This window comes from Chiloscyllium plagiosum, unplaced genomic scaffold (assembly GCF_037043375.1).
Source record: "Chiloscyllium plagiosum isolate Xiang-an unplaced genomic scaffold, Cpla_swu_hap1 HiC_scaffold_11, whole genome shotgun sequence".
In the NCBI taxonomy this organism is placed as follows: domain Eukaryota; kingdom Metazoa; phylum Chordata; class Chondrichthyes; order Orectolobiformes; family Hemiscylliidae; genus Chiloscyllium; species Chiloscyllium plagiosum.
This window is the reverse complement of record NW_028270149.1, coordinates 11,838,647-11,855,406: the sequence shown is the minus strand read 5'-3', so window position 1 is coordinate 11,855,406 and position 16,760 is coordinate 11,838,647. Positions and strand designations below refer to the sequence as shown.

The following is a 16,760-nucleotide window of genomic DNA, read 5'->3' as shown; positions in this document are numbered from 1 at the left end:
CTTTACTGTAGCAATAAAGGATATTCTATTCTATTCTATTCTATTCTATTCTATTCTATTCTATTCTATTCTATTCTAAGCTGTAATACTATATTCTGCCATGTTCTGCAACCCTGTGGTACTTAACTACATAATGATTTGTCTGGTCAGCACACACTTTTCACTGTATCTTAGTACATGTGACAACAATAAATCAAATGAAATCAAATATTTACCAACTTGGGCACCAACCCTTTGTATCACACCCAGAGGAAAGATCAGAATGGGAATTAGGAATCTATTCTTAGAACTAAGCAATTTGAAGTTGGTGCAGAGGCAGTGAATATTTTTAAGGTTGATGTGGATTCTTCATTAACTAGCGAGTCAAAGGTTAACTGGGGTAGGCAGAAAAGTGCAACAATCAGGTCAACGGTGATCATACAAAATGACAGAACAGGTTCAAGGGGCTGAATGGCCTACTGCAGCTAATTTATACGATCATATATAAAATGTAACATTGCACATTTCCTGAAGTAAGAGACAATTTACTTACGTTCTTTCTGTTAGCAGGCAAAACAGCAATGGACATATCGCTATGAAAGCAAGTATCATTGACCCAAGTGCAAGAATATTCAATATTTGCTTTGTCCCTGTGAATTGAAAAAACGCCACTCATAACAAGCTACAGGAAAGTTGCCCGACAATAGAACAACAGTCATTAACCTGAGAAACGTGTCCTTTGAAATTGTACCTTGCACTTCAGTCAAAAATATTCATCCTATTAAAAATAAACTTACAAAATAGCTGGTCCCCACTGAGCCATTTATTCAAAAGATACTGAAAATGCATACATGTCGATGACATCAGTCATGCAATTGAAAACCCATGCAGCTCATCCATTCCCTTAAACAAGGCTTAGCTAGACAAATCCCACATATCTAATCCTGGATTTCAATATCGATCACCATGAGATGGTGTATTTGGAAAAAGGAATCATGAGGTCCCATCATTTTTGGAATTCAGAACATAAATGGAGTGGAGAAGGAACGTGATTTAGGGGCTATAGTATCTTACATCTTTAAAAAATAACAATGTGATTTAACAAGAGTATAATAATATTAACAAAAACACTGACTTTCATTTCTAGAATGACAGGATGGAAAAGCACCTGGGTTAGACTGCACCTGGGGTATGGTATGTAGGTAAAAACAATGACTGCGGATGCTGGAAACCAGATTCTGGATTAGTGGTGCTGGAAAAGCACAGCAGTTCAGGCAGCATCTGAGGAGCAGTAGTTTTGGTTTCCCTATTACTAAAGTGGGAAAGTGGCACTGGAAAAAAGTCTCTTAAAAAAAAAGCAGCCTTCCAAGAGGGATACCTAAATGGAGAGGTTCTACCGACCGGAACAGGATGAGGGTCTTTTCTGTAGAAAGCATAAAATTGAGGACTGACTTCATAGAGGTGTTCAATATTATGAAGGGATTGAGAGTGTAGCTGTCCATGTGTTTGTTCTTGTAGGGAGATTCCTGAAATAAGGTTCATAAATCTAAAATGAGATGGTGGAGATCTGCGGTTAAATCACTGGGGACATGGGATCAAATCCCACCATGGCAACCGGTGGCATTTACATTCAACAGGGGAATGAGTGATTGCATAGGTGGCAGGAACACTGACATAGGAGGGAGCGCATCACATTTCTGAGTCTTTGGGACCAGTTCTCGAGCCGGTGGGAGCAGTAGAAGATGGACAGCTTGCAAATTGCCTGGACTAGCACTAACAACTCTGCAGGGAGATTTATTTGGGCTGGTGAATTGGGTTTAAACTAGATTGGAATGAGAGGAGAACCAAAGAGGGATCTCAGATTCAAAGGAAGCCAACCACACAAAACAAAGTGGAAGAGTAGTAAGCAAAACAGAAGAGAGATGAAGCAAGGGCAAGCATAATGTAGGGTCTAAAAGGAGAATAATGTTAAAATGACTCAATTAAAGACTATCTGCGTGAAATACACATAGTATTTGCAAAATGGTTGGTGGCTTGAATGCAAAAATTGAAGTAACATATAATCCTAGTTTTCAAATTTCTTCATGGCCTTAGTTCTGTCTATCTCTATATCCCCTTCAAGCTCTGCACCCCTCTGAGACTGCTGTGTTCATCCTGTGGGCGGCACGGTGGCACAGTGGTTAGCATTGCTGCCTCACAGCGCCAGAGACCTGGGTTCAATTCCTGCCTCAGGCGACTGCCTGTGTGGAGTCTGCGTGGGTTTCCTCTGGGTGCTCCTGTTTCCTCCCACAGTCCAAAAATGTGCAGGTTAGGTGAATTGGCCACGCTAAATTGCCTGTAGTGTTAGATGCAGGGGTAAATGTAGGGGAATGGGTATGGGTGGGTGTGCTTCGGCGGGTCGGTGTGGACTTGTTGGGCCAAAGGGCCTGTTTCCACACTGTAAGTAATCTAATTTTAACCTCTTTGACCTGATTTTAATTACTCCATGATTAAAGGCACTTTATAAGCATTTAAAGGCATTTAATTGTCAACAATTCAACAATGACATTAATGTGCCTCAGTGAAGGCAACAGCTGTGAATGACAATCATTACCGTCAGTATCTTCAACATTTCCAAAAACAGAAATTGCTGGAAAAGCACAGCTGGTCTGGCAACATCTGCGGAGAGAAATCAGAGTTAACATTTCGGATTGAGCAACCGTTCCTGTTACGAGGAAGGGACGTTGGAATTGAAACGTTAATTCTGATTTCTCTCCACAGATGCTGCCAGACCTGCTGAGCTTTTCCAGCAATTTCTGATTTTGTTTCTGATTTACAGTATCCACAGTTCTTTCGGTTTTTAATCTCCAATGTTTATATTGAAACATATTATCAGCTTGTAGTCTATTGAGTAGCTTACCCAAAAATAACTGCACAGATAATATTTGACAAAATACAAACCATTAGAAGCTACCAGAAAATGACATGGCTTTGATACTTGACTTACTATTTATTGTCATATGGTAACATTGTTCATCAGATTTGTCCTTAAAACAACATCCTTCAAGCAGACAAATCGTCTTATTGGTTACATCTTCCACAGCACATGCTTTAACACCTTTGGCATAAGGATTACATCCTAAACAAAACAGAAATGTAAACAATGCAGAATACATTTGATAGCGGTAAGTCCTTGCAGTCTTCAGTGATTTCAATACAAGCTCACCAACCAGTGAAGTACTGATCTTAGAATTCAGGCACTTTACAAAGACTGGTCACTACTGATGATGAAGAGGAGAGACAGAAAAAAGCAAGAGAGATATGGCTTTAAAAGATTATTTCGTCCTGTTTTTTATTTTTGAAGAAAGGTTTTAAGGCCAATGAGCAGTCTACCAAAACCACTAGTGTAAACAGGTTGTGAGCCTTTGGGTTTTTTTAAAATGTTGGAACAATACAGGCAGCCTGAATGGGTGAGGTTGACCTCTCACAAAACCAGAGTTTTTAGCTTTTTTTCAGCAGCAATTGTTGCTGGGGTGTCTGCTGAGTTTGGAAACTGCTGGGTTTGTGAAAAGCTACCATATCTCTCTTTTGGGTATAGGTTTGCTCGCTGAGCTGTAGGTTTGAAATCTAATGTATACAATGCATTCAAGAAGAACAGATACTCAAAAAATACAGTCCGCAGATTCCTCAGGAACAAACCACGACAAGCAGACCTAACACAGCCAGAAACCCTAACCACCTTACCATACATCCAAGAAGTCTCAGAAATGACAGCCAGACTACTAAGACCCCTCGGAATCCTAGTAGCACACAAACCCACCAATACTCTCAAACAAAAACTAACAAATTAAAAAGACTCAGTACAACCCATGGACAAAACCAACATCATCTACAAAATTCCATGCAAGGACTGCCACAAGCACTACGTAGGACAAACAGGAAGAAAGTTAGCCACCAGCATACATGAACACCAGCTAGCCACAAAAAGACACGACCCTCTCTCCCTCGTAGCCCTACACACGGATGAAACAAACCACCATTTCGACTGGGACAACACATCTATCCTGGGACAGGCTAAGCAAAGACATGCCAGAGAATTCCTAGAGGCCTGGCATTACAACCACAATGCCATAAACAAACACATAGATCTAGATACCAACTATCAACCCCTCAGAAAACGAATAGGAAATAACATCACCACAAACCCCAGGAATCCCATCCAGGACAAACATATAAATAGAAAGCAGGAGACAACAGCTTCACTTGACTTGGAGGTCGCCACTGATGATGTTACCTAGCCAAGTAATGAAACGTCTGGATAACAAACCTACAGCTCAGCGAGCAAACCTACACCCTAAACCTCAACCTGAGCTACAAACCTTCACAAACCTTGCAAAAAATATCTCTCTTTGCTACAGCTGAAATCTAGAGTTCTCTTTTTCTCAGAATTGTCTTTCGATGTTCTTTCCTCTTAGATTGGAGAACTGCATGTGAGACAATGTGTTTCCTGAATCTGCATTTTGCCATGGCTGTATTGCCAAGGGATGTTACTATATTAGAACAGTTAATTAGTATTAGTTGCTGTATCTATTATTTTGTAAAGCATTCCAATAGAGTTATAGCTAAGACAATTCTTTGTTTTATTTGGTTTTGTTGTTGCATGTTAACTATAATGTGTTTTGCTTAACATCAAGTAGTGTGATCAATCAAATTGCATCTGGAATGCATCATCTAATATTTAGCTTTAAAACAGGAAAATTAAAGGGTCTAGATTACCTTCTTAATAAAGTTTGAGGGGGCCTAGTCTATAACAAATGTGACAGGCTAAGATTTGTTGTGAATTGCTGTTCATCTTCCATTGTCACATCCAGACTCCCTGTTAAAGTGTTAATTGGGTTGCTCAGTTTAAGGAGAAACACATGGGGAGTAATGATTAAGTACCTTGAATACATAGAAAGGCAGCCTGCTGCAACACTGCGAGCCACACATAGGCCGTCATGTCTAACAGTGTTTCAAAAACATAGGCTTTTGTGTCAATTTCATACTTCACTTTTTGGCTCGGAAACCATTTAGTGTCCCAACAATGAGAAAGTTCATTGATGATGAAGGGAAAATGAACAATATCTATATAATGTCCACCAGATGAATCTGTGACAAAGGAGAGTGTGGGGGAAGGAGTCAGCATGAATATTTAAGGAGGAAAAGGACTGATGAGATTTTTAAAAATATATATAGTTTGATAAAAGTTAAGCAAATTAAAACAGCTGCCACATGAAATGAAAATAATAAAATTAACCAGTACAACACTTCTGCTTGCATATTGGAGGTCCCCTAAAATCAGAATTTCCTCGTGTTTACTGTGCAATTTCATTTAAAAGTTATTACAGCAGGAATTAACTTATCAAAATTCTAGCATGCGAAAATAAAGGGAAGCATTACAAAAAGCATAGAAGTTGCCAATTGAACTGGAGTCAACAACTTATCTGATGTCAAATGCATCCGAATGTCAGTGTGTCTCTTTTTTGAAAATAAGGCATGTTTGTTTTTCGGAAGAATGGTGAAATAACCCACGGGTGAAGGGAGGCAAGGGGACAATGGTCATCTGAGGTCATGAGTGGACATTGGCCAAAAGGGCTCGGACAATTGATTGACACAGAGAAATAACCTTCCCCTGGAAATACGAGATTACCATAAGTGTCTTGGGCAAAGGGGAGTTCTCTCAGAAGATAGTTCTCATCAAGCAGAGCTTGTTGGCAGCTGGTCTTCTCGTGCTGTCTCATGACAGCAGTCTTCATCATCAGATGGAAGATGGATTAGAAGGATAGGAAGAAGGCCAAGAGAAGAATTCCCTAGCATCTTGGAAATAGAGCAGGAGGCTGCCCTCACTACTTTAATAAGACCGAAACATTGTGCGCCAACGGCCTATTTGAGACTCAGGAACTGCATTTACACACCTACAGTGTAGAATGCTTCATGAAAGCGTATTCAAACAAAATGGAAAAAGATAGAGGATGAGAAATTGATAGAGTTGATGAGGAGCTACCAGTGAAGAGGTTCAAGTATGCGGATCAAGTTGCTGGGTGGACAAAAGGGATGGTGATATCGAGGGATGAGGTACAGTGAGGGATACACATGAGATAGCAATACAAAAGTATTCAGGGAAGAGGAAGTGTAGATTTGGTGGAGGGGTGCGGCGAATTAAGCCATGAGGTGGCCCTGAAATTTTCACCAGTGTCCATCCTTTTCCTGGGTGTTCCGCTAGTTTTCCCAGACTACATCAGATCAATAAGAGGAACCCTGCAGACTCTCAGCAACAATAAGTTTTAAGTGCTGATTCTGTCTGAGGAATGAATGAACTCAAACCCAGAGAGATGTCATAAACCCCTGGTTGTATCACAATCCTCCCGAGGTTAGCATGACCTTCTTTATCATTTACAATCGTACTCTGTGTTAATATTTTTAAAACGCACTTGCTAGTGTCCCATGGAGTTGTGCATTGATAGTCTTGGATAGCGAGCATGGAGGCAGCAGTGATAGTGCTTAATCTGATCAGGTTTGCTTTAAATAAGTGTACCCTATTCCATTTGGAACCCAACAATTAAAGGGAGTTTCAAGAGAATGGGAAGGTCTTATAAAGACTTCATTAGGGTGAGATGCTGAGTTCGCCAAGTTCAGCAAGAGGGAAGAAGGAATGACAGATTCATTTTCATTTCTAAAAAATACTGTCGTATTGTTGAATTTAACTTCAATGTCCAAAGTTCAAATGTTCAGCTACTTTTCACATGACATGCATTAACACAATATCCATAAATCTAACTATGGGGAGAAGGTGAGGACTGCAGGTGCTGGAGATCAGAGTCAAAGAGTGCGGTGCTGAGAAAAACATAGCTGGTCAGGCAGCATCTGAGGAGCAGGAGAGTCGACATTGCGAGCATAAGCCCTTCATCAGGAATAGGGCTTATGGGCAGGGGCCGAGAGATAAATAGGACGGGGGTGGCGTTGGGGGGAAAGTAGCTGAGAAAGTGATAGGTGGATGAAGGTGAGGGAGGTGATAGTTCAGAGGGAGGAGTGATGGACAGGTCCGCCGGGCAGTGCCGATTTGGAGGCTTGGGACTGGGATAATGTGGAGGGAGGGGAAATGAGGAAGCTGTTGAAATCCACACTTATCCTGTGTGGTTGCAGGGTCCCAAGACGGAATATGAGGCATTCCTCCTCCAGGTGTCAGGTGGTAACAGTTTGGCGGTGGAGGAGGCCCAGGACCTGCATGTCCTTGGCAGAGTGGGAGGGGGAGTTGAAGTGTTCTGCCACAGGGCAGTGGGGTTGGTGAGTGCGGGTGTCCTAGAGATGACCTCTGAAGCGATCCGCAAGAAGGCATCCTGTCTCCCCAGTGTAGAAGAGACCACACCAGATGCAACAGATGCAGTAGATGACATTGGTAGAGGTGCAGGTAAATTTCTGACTGATGTGGAAGGATCCCTTGGGGTCTTGGACAGAGGTGAGGGCGCAGGTTTTGCTCTTCCTGCGGTGGCAGGGAAAGGTGCCAGGAGTGGGGTGGGTGGGGGGCATGGACCTGACGAGGGAGTTGAAGAGGGGATGGTCTCTCCGGAACAGTGACAGGGATAGGAAGAGATATATATCTTTGGTGGTGGGGTCTGTTTGTAGGTGTTGGAAATGGCAGAGGATGATGCGATGTATGCAGAAGTTGATGGGGTGGAAGGTCTGGACCAAAGGGGTTCTGTGCTTGTTGCGATGGGAGGGGTGGAGTTCAAGGGCAGTGGTGTGTGAAATGGAGGAGATGCACTGGAGGGTATTGTCAAACACATGGTAAGGGAAATTGCGGTCATAGAAGAAGGAGGCCATCTAGGACCTTCGGAGGTGAAATTGGTCATTCTTGGAACAGACGCAATGGAGGCAGAGGAATTGGGAATAAGGGATGGCATTTTTACAGGAGATAAGGTGGGAGGAGATGTAGTCTACATAGCTGTGGGAGTCGGTGGGCTTGTAGTAGATGTATGTGATTAGTCAGTCGCTGGAAACGGTGATGGAGAGGTCCAGGAAGGGAAGGGAGGTTTCCGAAATGGACCATGTGAATTTGCGGTGTGGTGGAAGGTGTTTGTAAAGTTGATGAACTGTTCAACCTTCTTGTGGGAGCATGAGGCAGCGCCGATACAGTGATTGATGTAGCGGAGGAACAGGTGGGGGGAGGAGCCAGTGTAACTACGGAAGATGGACTGTTCCACATATCCGATAAACAGGCAGGCACAACTGGGTCCCATGCAGGTGCCCTTGGCTACCTCTCTGGTTTGGAGGAAGTGGGAGGATTGGGAGGAGAAGTTGTTGAGGGTGAGGACCTGTCCTCCTCCTCTAACCAAAAAAAAGGGCTCTCATGTGTTGCTAAGGTAAGGCGTTTTAATTTATATTTCTTGTATATCGTCTGATCATAAACTTTTAATCTATTAGTTGGTTAGTTGAATAAGACCATAGAGAAGTATTAGAAATTATTTAACTCATAAATTTGTGCAAATTAATTCAATAAGTAGAGATGGCTGGACAGGTGATGTGTTGTAGCTGTATGAGTGGGAGCTGGCTGACCCCATTGAATGGCTGTGACCACATCTACAGCAAGTGTTGGTTCCTGAAACAACTCCGGATCAGAGTTAATGATCTGGAATCTGAGCTTCAAACACTGCGGCATATCCGGGAGAGGGAGACTTACCTGGATGCTTTCTTTCAGGAGGCAGTCACACCCGGTAGTTTAAGTAAATCAAACTCAGTTAACGATCAGGGACAAGTAGTTGTCATAGGGTATTCTATACTTACGGGGACAGATAGTATCCTTTGTGAGCCGGATCAGGAGTCCTGCATGGTGTGTTGCCTGCCCAGTGCCAGGGTGCAGGACATGTCTGACTGGCTTGAAAGGATATTGGAGTGGAATGGGGAGGATCCAGTTGTTGTGGTCCACATTGGCACTAACAACATTGGCAAGTCTAGGAAGGAGAACCTGTTTGGGGATTATCAAGCACTAGGAAGGAAACTGAAGAACAGGCCCTCAAGGGTCATAACCTCTGGATTACTGCCTGAGCCACATGCTAATTGGCATAGGGATAAGAAAATTAGGGAAGTAAACACGTGGCTAAAAGATTGGTGTAGGAAAGAGGGATTCCATTTCATGGGACATTGGCATCAGTTTTGGAACCAGGGAGATCTCTAGGTAAAAACAATGACTGCAGATGCTGGAAACCAGATTCTGGATTAGAGGTGCTGGAAAAGCACAGCAGAATGCTGCCTGAACTGCTGTGCTTTTCCAGCACCTCCAATCCAGAACCAGGGAGATCTGTACCAATGGGACGGTCTTCACCTGAACCGATCTGGAACCTGTGTTCTGGCAAAAAGGATAAATAGGGTGGTCACTAGGACTTTCAACTTGCAAGTCGGGGGGAAGGGAAAGGGAAAGCAACAGGGATATGGAGTCAAGTAGAAAGATAAGCAGCAAGTTAGCGTGTGTGCAGGGTTTAAGTTCAAGGCTGGCTAGGAATGAAGCAAAAAGGAATGATAACTTAGGACATATTATGAGAGATGTTGTAAATCATGAGGATAAGAATATTAGCACTAAGGCGCTTTATCTAAATGCTCGTAGTATTCGTAACAAAGTAGATGAATTAACAGCACAAATCATCGTGAATGATTATCATGTGGTAGGCATCACAGAGATGTGGTTGCAGGAGTTCAGGGCTGGCAGTTCAACATTCAAGGATTTACAACTTATCAAAAAAAAGGGAGGTGGGCAGAGAGGAACTGATGAAAATCGACTGGAAGCAGAGCCTAGTGGGGAAGACAGTAGAGCAACAATGGCAGGAGTTTCTGAACAGTTACAGAGGTTCATCCCAAAGAAAAGAAAGATTATCTGGGGAAAGGTTAGAGAGCCATGGCTGACAAAGGAAGTCAGGAAATGTATCAAAGAAAAAGAGAGAGCCATAAAGTGGCCAAGAGGACTTGGAAATCAGAAGATTGGGAAGACTACAAGAACAAACAGAGGATAACAAAGAGAGAAATAAGGAAGGCAAGGATCAAATATGAAGGTAAGCTAGCCAGTAATATTGGAAATGATAGGAGAAGTTTCCTTCAATACATAAGAAACAAACAAGAGGCAAAAGTAAAAATTAGGCCGCTCCAAATTGATGCAGGAAGGCTAGTGCTGGGAGATAAAGAAACAGCTGAAAACTTAAGAGGTACTTTGTGTCAGTCTTCACAGTGGAAGACATGAGGAATATCCCAACAATTAAGGACAGTCAGGGTGCAGAGTTGACTCTGGTAGCCATTACAAATAAGAAAGTGCTAGCAAAGCTAAAAGGTCTAAAAATCAATAAATCTCCTGGCCCCGATGGGCTACATCCCAGAGTTCTGAGGGAGGTGGCTGAAGAAATAGTGGTGGCACTGACTATGATCTTTCAACATTACTGGAGTTAGGGAAAGTCCCAGATGATTGGAAAATTGTTGTTGTAACCCCCTTGTTCAAGAAAGGATAAAATCAAAAGATGGAAAATTATAGGCCAATTAGCCTAACCTCGGTTTTAAGTAAAATTCTAGAATTAAGGATGAAATTTCTAAATTCTTGGAAGTGCAGGGTCGGATTAGAACAAATCAGCATGGATTTAGTAAGGGGAGGTCGTGCCTGACAAACTTGTTAGAATTCTTTGAAAAGGTAACAAGTAGATTAGACCAGGGAAACCCAGTGGATGTCATCTATCTAGACTTCCGATTTGCTTTTGATAAGGTGCCTCACGGGAGGCTGCTGAGTAAGGTGAGGGCCCATGGTGTTCGAGGTGAGCTACTGACATGGATTGAGGATTGGCTGTCTGACAGAAGGCAGAGAGTTGGGATAAAAGGTTCTTTTTTGAAATGGCAGCTGGTGACAAGTGGGGTCCCGCAAGGTTCAGTGTTGGGGCCGCAGCTGTTCACTTTATATATTAATGATCTGCATGAAGGGACAGGTGGCATTCTGGCGAAGTTCACCGATGATACTAAGTTAGGCGCACAGGCAGGTGGGGAGGCTGCAGAAAGATTTAGACAGTTTAGGAGGGTTGTCCAGGAAATGGCTGATGAAATTGAATGTGAGCAAGTGCGAGGTCTTGCACTTTGGAAAAAAGAATATAGGCATGGACTATTTTTTAAATGGTGAGAAAATTCATAAAGCCAAAGTACAAAGGGATCTGGGTGTGCTAGTCCAGGATTCTCTAAAGGTTGATTTGCAGGTTGAGTCCATGATTAAGAAAACAAATCTAATGTTGCCATTTATCTCAAGAGGGTTGGAATATAAAAGCAGCGATGTGCTTCTGAGACCTTATAAAGCACTAGTTAGGCCCCATTTAGAATAATGTGTCCAATTTTGGCCCCCACACCTCAGGAAGGACATACTGGCACTGGAGCATGCCCAGTGGAGATTCAAACGGATGATCCCTGGAATGGTAGTCCTAACATAAGATGATCGGCTGAGGATCCTAGGATTGTATTCATTGGAGTTTAGAAAGTTGAGGGGAGATCTACTAGAAACTTACAAGGAAATGCATGGCTTAGAAAGGATGAATGCTGGGAAGTTGTTTCTGTTAGGCGGGGAGACTTGGACTTGTGGGCACAACCTTTAAAATTAGAGGGGGTCAATTTAGAACGGAAATGAGGAGACATTTCTTCAGCCAGAGAGTGGTGGGCCTGTGGAATTCATTACCACGGAACACAATGGAGGCCGGGACATTGGGTGTCTTCAAGGCAGAGATTGATAAATTCTTAATCTTGCAAGGAATTAAGGGCTATGGGTAAGTGGCATGGAAACACCCATCAGCTATGATTAAATGGTGGAGTGGACTTGATGGGCCGAATGGCCTTGCTTCCACTCCTAGGTCTTATGGTCTTATGGACCAGTCCAGGCAGGCAGATGAGGGTGTTGGTGGAAGGGTACTGGTTGGGACGGCGTGAGAGGAAGAGACGGAGGGTTTGGAAACTTTCGTCATGGCGGATCGATGTGTCCAGGGACTGGATGTCCATGGTGAAGATGGGGCATTGGGAAACGAAGATCTTGGAGGAGGTGAAGGGCATGGGTGGTGTCCCAAATGTAGGTGGGGAGTTCCTTGACCAAGGGGGACAGGACAGTGTCGAGGTAGGAAGAGATGAGTTCAGTGGGACTGGCGCAGGCTGAGACAATGGGTCGACTGGGGCAGTCAGATTTATGGACAATGATCTCCCACCCACAGCCTCTAACCTCATTGTCCATGAACTCCACACTGCTTGATTCTATCTCCTTCCTAAGATTCACAAACCTGACTGCCCTGGTTGAGTTATAAGGAAAGGTTAGATAGGCTGGGACTTTTTTCACTGGAGAATAGAAGGTTGAGAAGCGACCTGATAGAGGTTTATAAAATAATGAGGACTATAAATAGACTTAATGGTGCTATGTTTTCCTAAGAATGGGGATTTCAAGACTAGGGCACAAATTTTTAAAGTGAATCGAGAGAGATTTAAAAAAGACATGAGGAGAACATTTTTACACAGAGGGTGGTTCACATGTAGAATTAACTTCCAAAGGAAGTGGTGGATGTGGAAATAATTATAATGTTTAATAGACATTTGGATAAGTACATGAATGCAAATTATTGGAGGGATATGGGCCAGGAGCAGGCAAGTGGGAATAGATTAGTTCAGGATTATGTTTAGCATGGACAGGTTGGACAGAAGGGTCTGTTTCTGTGCTATATTACTATGACTCTATAACAACACAAGTTATCTTTAAGTAGCCTCCACATTTTCACTTAAAATAATTGAAATTATTTATATGTGACTTCAGCTAAATGCTTCACATGGTCATAAACCTATACTTACCGAGTGGATGAAATATTCTGCTGAAAGTGTTTCGATTCGTTGAATCCCTCGTGAACCTACGGTAACTCTGTGCACTGATTTCTGGAGGTTGCTGTTTCTGTTTCGATAACCTTAACATGTTTGCTGAGGCAACAGAATATCAGAATAAGCCACAAGACAAATTATGTTTTTAATATCTTTAGATCTGAGCAGAGACTGGTGTGAGGGAATGTTCCTCCATGGGTCTCCCAAACAGATGAAAGTTTCACAGCCTTGCTACTAATATCTTGTGCGGGGATGTATGAACATTCAGACAATGAGCAGGAATAGACTATTTAGCTCCTTGGGTCTAAGGTCTGATTGTAACCTCAACTTCACATTCCTACATACCCAGATAACAGTTTTCACTCTATTATTTACCAATAATCAACCCACTTTTGCCTTAGTTTTTTTTCATTGACTCTGCTTCCACTACCTTTTCAGGAAGAGAGTTCCAAAGACTTATGGCCTTCTCTGAGAATTATCTTCTTTGCCTCATCTCTGTTATAAATGGATGACCACTTATTTTGAAACAGTGGGCCCCATTTCTAGAATCCCCTACATCATGGTCTCCATCAAGGTCCCTCAGGACTTTACATGTTTCAAGCAAATTGCCTCTTAATCTTTTTACTGTCTCACCTTTGCAAATATTCATTGTTAATTTTCAGGGTGGCACATCTTGGCAAAGCCAGCATTGAATACCCATCCCCAGTCGCTCTGCAATAGTTGCTTCATAAAACAGAGTTGTTTGTTATGCTACCTCCTCAGGCAGCCAAGAATCAATTATGTTGGTATGAGATTGGAATCATTTACAGATCATGCCTTATCACAAAGGGTGGGTGATTAAGAAAATATAAGCCTGAGATAGACAGATTTTTAATCAGTAAGGTTATCGAGGGTTATGGGGGAGAGGGAGGAAAGTGAGATTGAGGATTATTGGATCGGCCAATGTCTCATTGAGTGGTAGAGCAGCCTCAATGGGTCCAAGAGGCCGATATCCTGTCACCAAATCACCCTTTATTTCCACACGCACAGTACATGCTCTGACCAGCCAACTCATAGACAGTCAATGGACTCAGGATACTTGAGTTTATATTTGTCAGCCAGGGTTCCCTGATTGTCCCAGGATAACAACCCTAGTCAGTGATCTCATAGTCAATGAGAACCACCTGGCTGCGGTTCCAAACATTACATAGCTGGAGTAGGCCATTCAGTCCTTTGAGCCAAACCCACCATTCAAATTGATCATGGCTGATCCTCTATCATAATGTCATAATACTGCTTTCTCTTTGATATCGTTTGATACATGTAATATCTAAACATTGATCAGTCTCCATAAGACCATGTAATATGAGCAGAATTAGGCCATCAGGCCTTTCTTGAATACACTCAGGCCTAACCTACACAACCTTATATGGTAGCAAATTCCACAGTCTGACCACTCTCTGGGTGAAGAAATGTTTCCTCATTTCAATCCTAAATAGCCTACCCCGCCGTCACAAGGCACTGAGACACTGATTATGGCTCATATCTATGAAGATTTTCTTAACAATAAAATCAAGGTCAGACTCCTTTTGAAACAGTAACCTCACCCCCAACATTGTTTAGAGAACATATATCTGTAGGCCACTGTGGTATTAAGGGAAAATTGTTTATATTAAGGTAACTTATGGCTTGCTTTCAATTCAGAATAATGGAGGATTGAGGTTGAGTTAAAAACTCAAAAGATTTTATGACAGTTCAGATACTGACTTGGCTGGGGTCAGAAACAAATTTAGGTTTCTGTCCTGAAATGAGTTCAAGGACAACATAGTCACCTCAGTAGAAAAGTTTAGTTAGTGCAACTTCCAAACCAGCAGAGCTTTCTTAGAAATCTGCAGGTTATCAGCAGCTCAGAAAATTTAAGTTCGCAGTACTGTGAGTACTTAAGTAAGAATTATGGATTTATGATGATGATGATGATGATGGACTAGTTTAGTTTGGGATTATGGTCGGATTGGTTGGTTTGAAGGGTGTATTTCCATGCTGTATAACTCTATGATTCTATCACTTTAAATCTATTTATAAGGAAGAAATTGGGGAGAATCAGTTATGAAGAATTTAAAGATTTGACACAGAGCGGTATTTTTCTGGACTTGAGTCCTTGTAAGTTGATGGTCATAGAGTCGTAGACTCATAGAGATGTACAGCACGAAACAGACCCTTCAATCCAACTCATCCATGCCAACCAGATATCTGAGAGGTAAAAACAATGACTGCAGATGCTGGAAACCAGATTCTGGATCAGTGGTGCTGGAAGAGCACAGCAATTCAGGCAGCATCCGAGGACAGGCAAAATCGACGTTTCGGGCAAAAGCCCTTCATCAGGAATAAAGGCAGAGAGCCTGAAGCGTGGAGAGATAAGCTAGAGGAGGGTGGGGGTGGGGAGAGAGTGGCATAGAGTACAATAGGTCAGTGGGGAAGGAGATGAAGGTGATAGGTCAGGGAGGAGAGGGTGGAGTGGATAGGTGGAAAAGGAGCTGGGCAGGTCAGACAAGTCCGGACAGGTCAAGGGGACAGTGCGGAGCTGCAAGTTTGAAACTAGGATGAAGTGGGGGAAGGGGAAATGAGGAAACTGTTGAAGTCCACATTGATGCCCTGGGGTTGAAGTGTTCCGAGGTGGAAGATGAGGCGTTCTTCCTCCAGGCGTCTGGTGGTGAGGGAGACTGGGCGCCTCCTAGCAGAGCGCTTTAGGGAACATCTCCGAGACACCCGCACCAATCAACCAAATCGCCCAGTGGCTCAACATTTCAACTCCCCCTCCCACTCTGCCGAGGATATGGAGGTGCTGGGCCTCCTCCACCGCCGCTCCCTCACCACCGCCGCTCCCTCACCATCAGTCGACTTAAAGCCCTTAAAGCCCTCCGCTTCTTCCTTTCTCGCCGTACCAACCAGTACCCTTCCACTGACACCCTCCTTCGACTGACTGAACTGGTCCTCACCCTGAACAACTTCTCTTTCCAATTCTCCCACTTCCTCCAAACCAAAGGAGTAGCCATGGGCACCCGCATGGGCCCCAGCTATGTCTGCCTCTTCATAGGATATGTGGAACAGTCCATCTTCCGCAGTTACACTGGCACCACCCCCCACCTTTTCCTCCGCGACATCGATGACTGTATCGGCGCTGCCTCGTGCTCCCACGAGGAGGTTGAATAGTTCATCCACTTTACCAACACCTTCCACCCCGACCTCAAATTCACCTGGACCGTCTCAGACTCCTCCCTCCCCTTCCTAGACCTTTCCATTTCTATCTCGGGTGACCGAATCGACACGGACATTTACTATAAACCGACCGACTCCCACAGCTACCTAGACTACACCTCCTCCCACCCTGCCCCCTGTAAAAACGCCATCCCAAATTCCCAATTCCTTTGACTCCGCCGCATCTGCTCCCAGGAGGACCAGTTCCAAAACCGTACAACCCAGATGGCCTCCTTCTTCAAGGACCGCAATTTCCCGCCAGATGTAGTCGACGATGCCCTCCACCGCATCTCTTCCACTTCCCGCTTCTCTGCCCTTGAGCCCCGCCCCTCCAACCGCCACCAGGACAGAACCCCACTGGTCCTCACCTACCACCCCACCAACCTCCATGTACAACGTATCATCCACCGTCATTTCCGCCACCTCCAAACGGACCCCACCACCAGGGATATATTACCCTCCCCTCCCCTATCAACGTTCCGAAAAGACCACTCCTTCTGTGACTCCCTCGTCAGGTCCACACCCCCCACCAACCCAACCTCCACTCCCGGCACCTTCCCCTGCAACCGCAAGAAATGCAAAACTTGCGCCCACGCCTCCCCCCTTACTTCCCTCCAAGGCCCCAAGGGACACTTGCATATCTGCCACAAATTCACCTGCACCTCCACACACAC

At 43.7% G+C, this 16,760-nt stretch overlaps 1 protein-coding gene across 2 annotated transcripts in view; it reads right to left on the bottom strand.

Moving 5' to 3' along the window:
* The window catches only part of LOC148148752 (uncharacterized), a 44,523-nt gene that overhangs the window by 11,627 nt on the left and 16,136 nt on the right, over positions 1–16,760 (bottom strand). For both annotated transcript variants that reach the window (XR_015758568.1, XM_087991768.1), the window contains exons 2-4: positions 12,829–12,951; positions 2,966–3,097; positions 533–629 (exon numbers count right to left, since the gene is read on the bottom strand). Coding sequence is in view for 1 of the 2 variants with exons in the window: in XM_087991768.1 (XP_087847894.1) it covers positions 533–629; positions 2,966–3,097; positions 12,829–12,951 (352 nt within the window). In the remaining variant the exon portion in view is untranslated. The remainder of the gene's footprint in view (positions 1–532; positions 630–2,965; positions 3,098–12,828; positions 12,952–16,760) is intronic.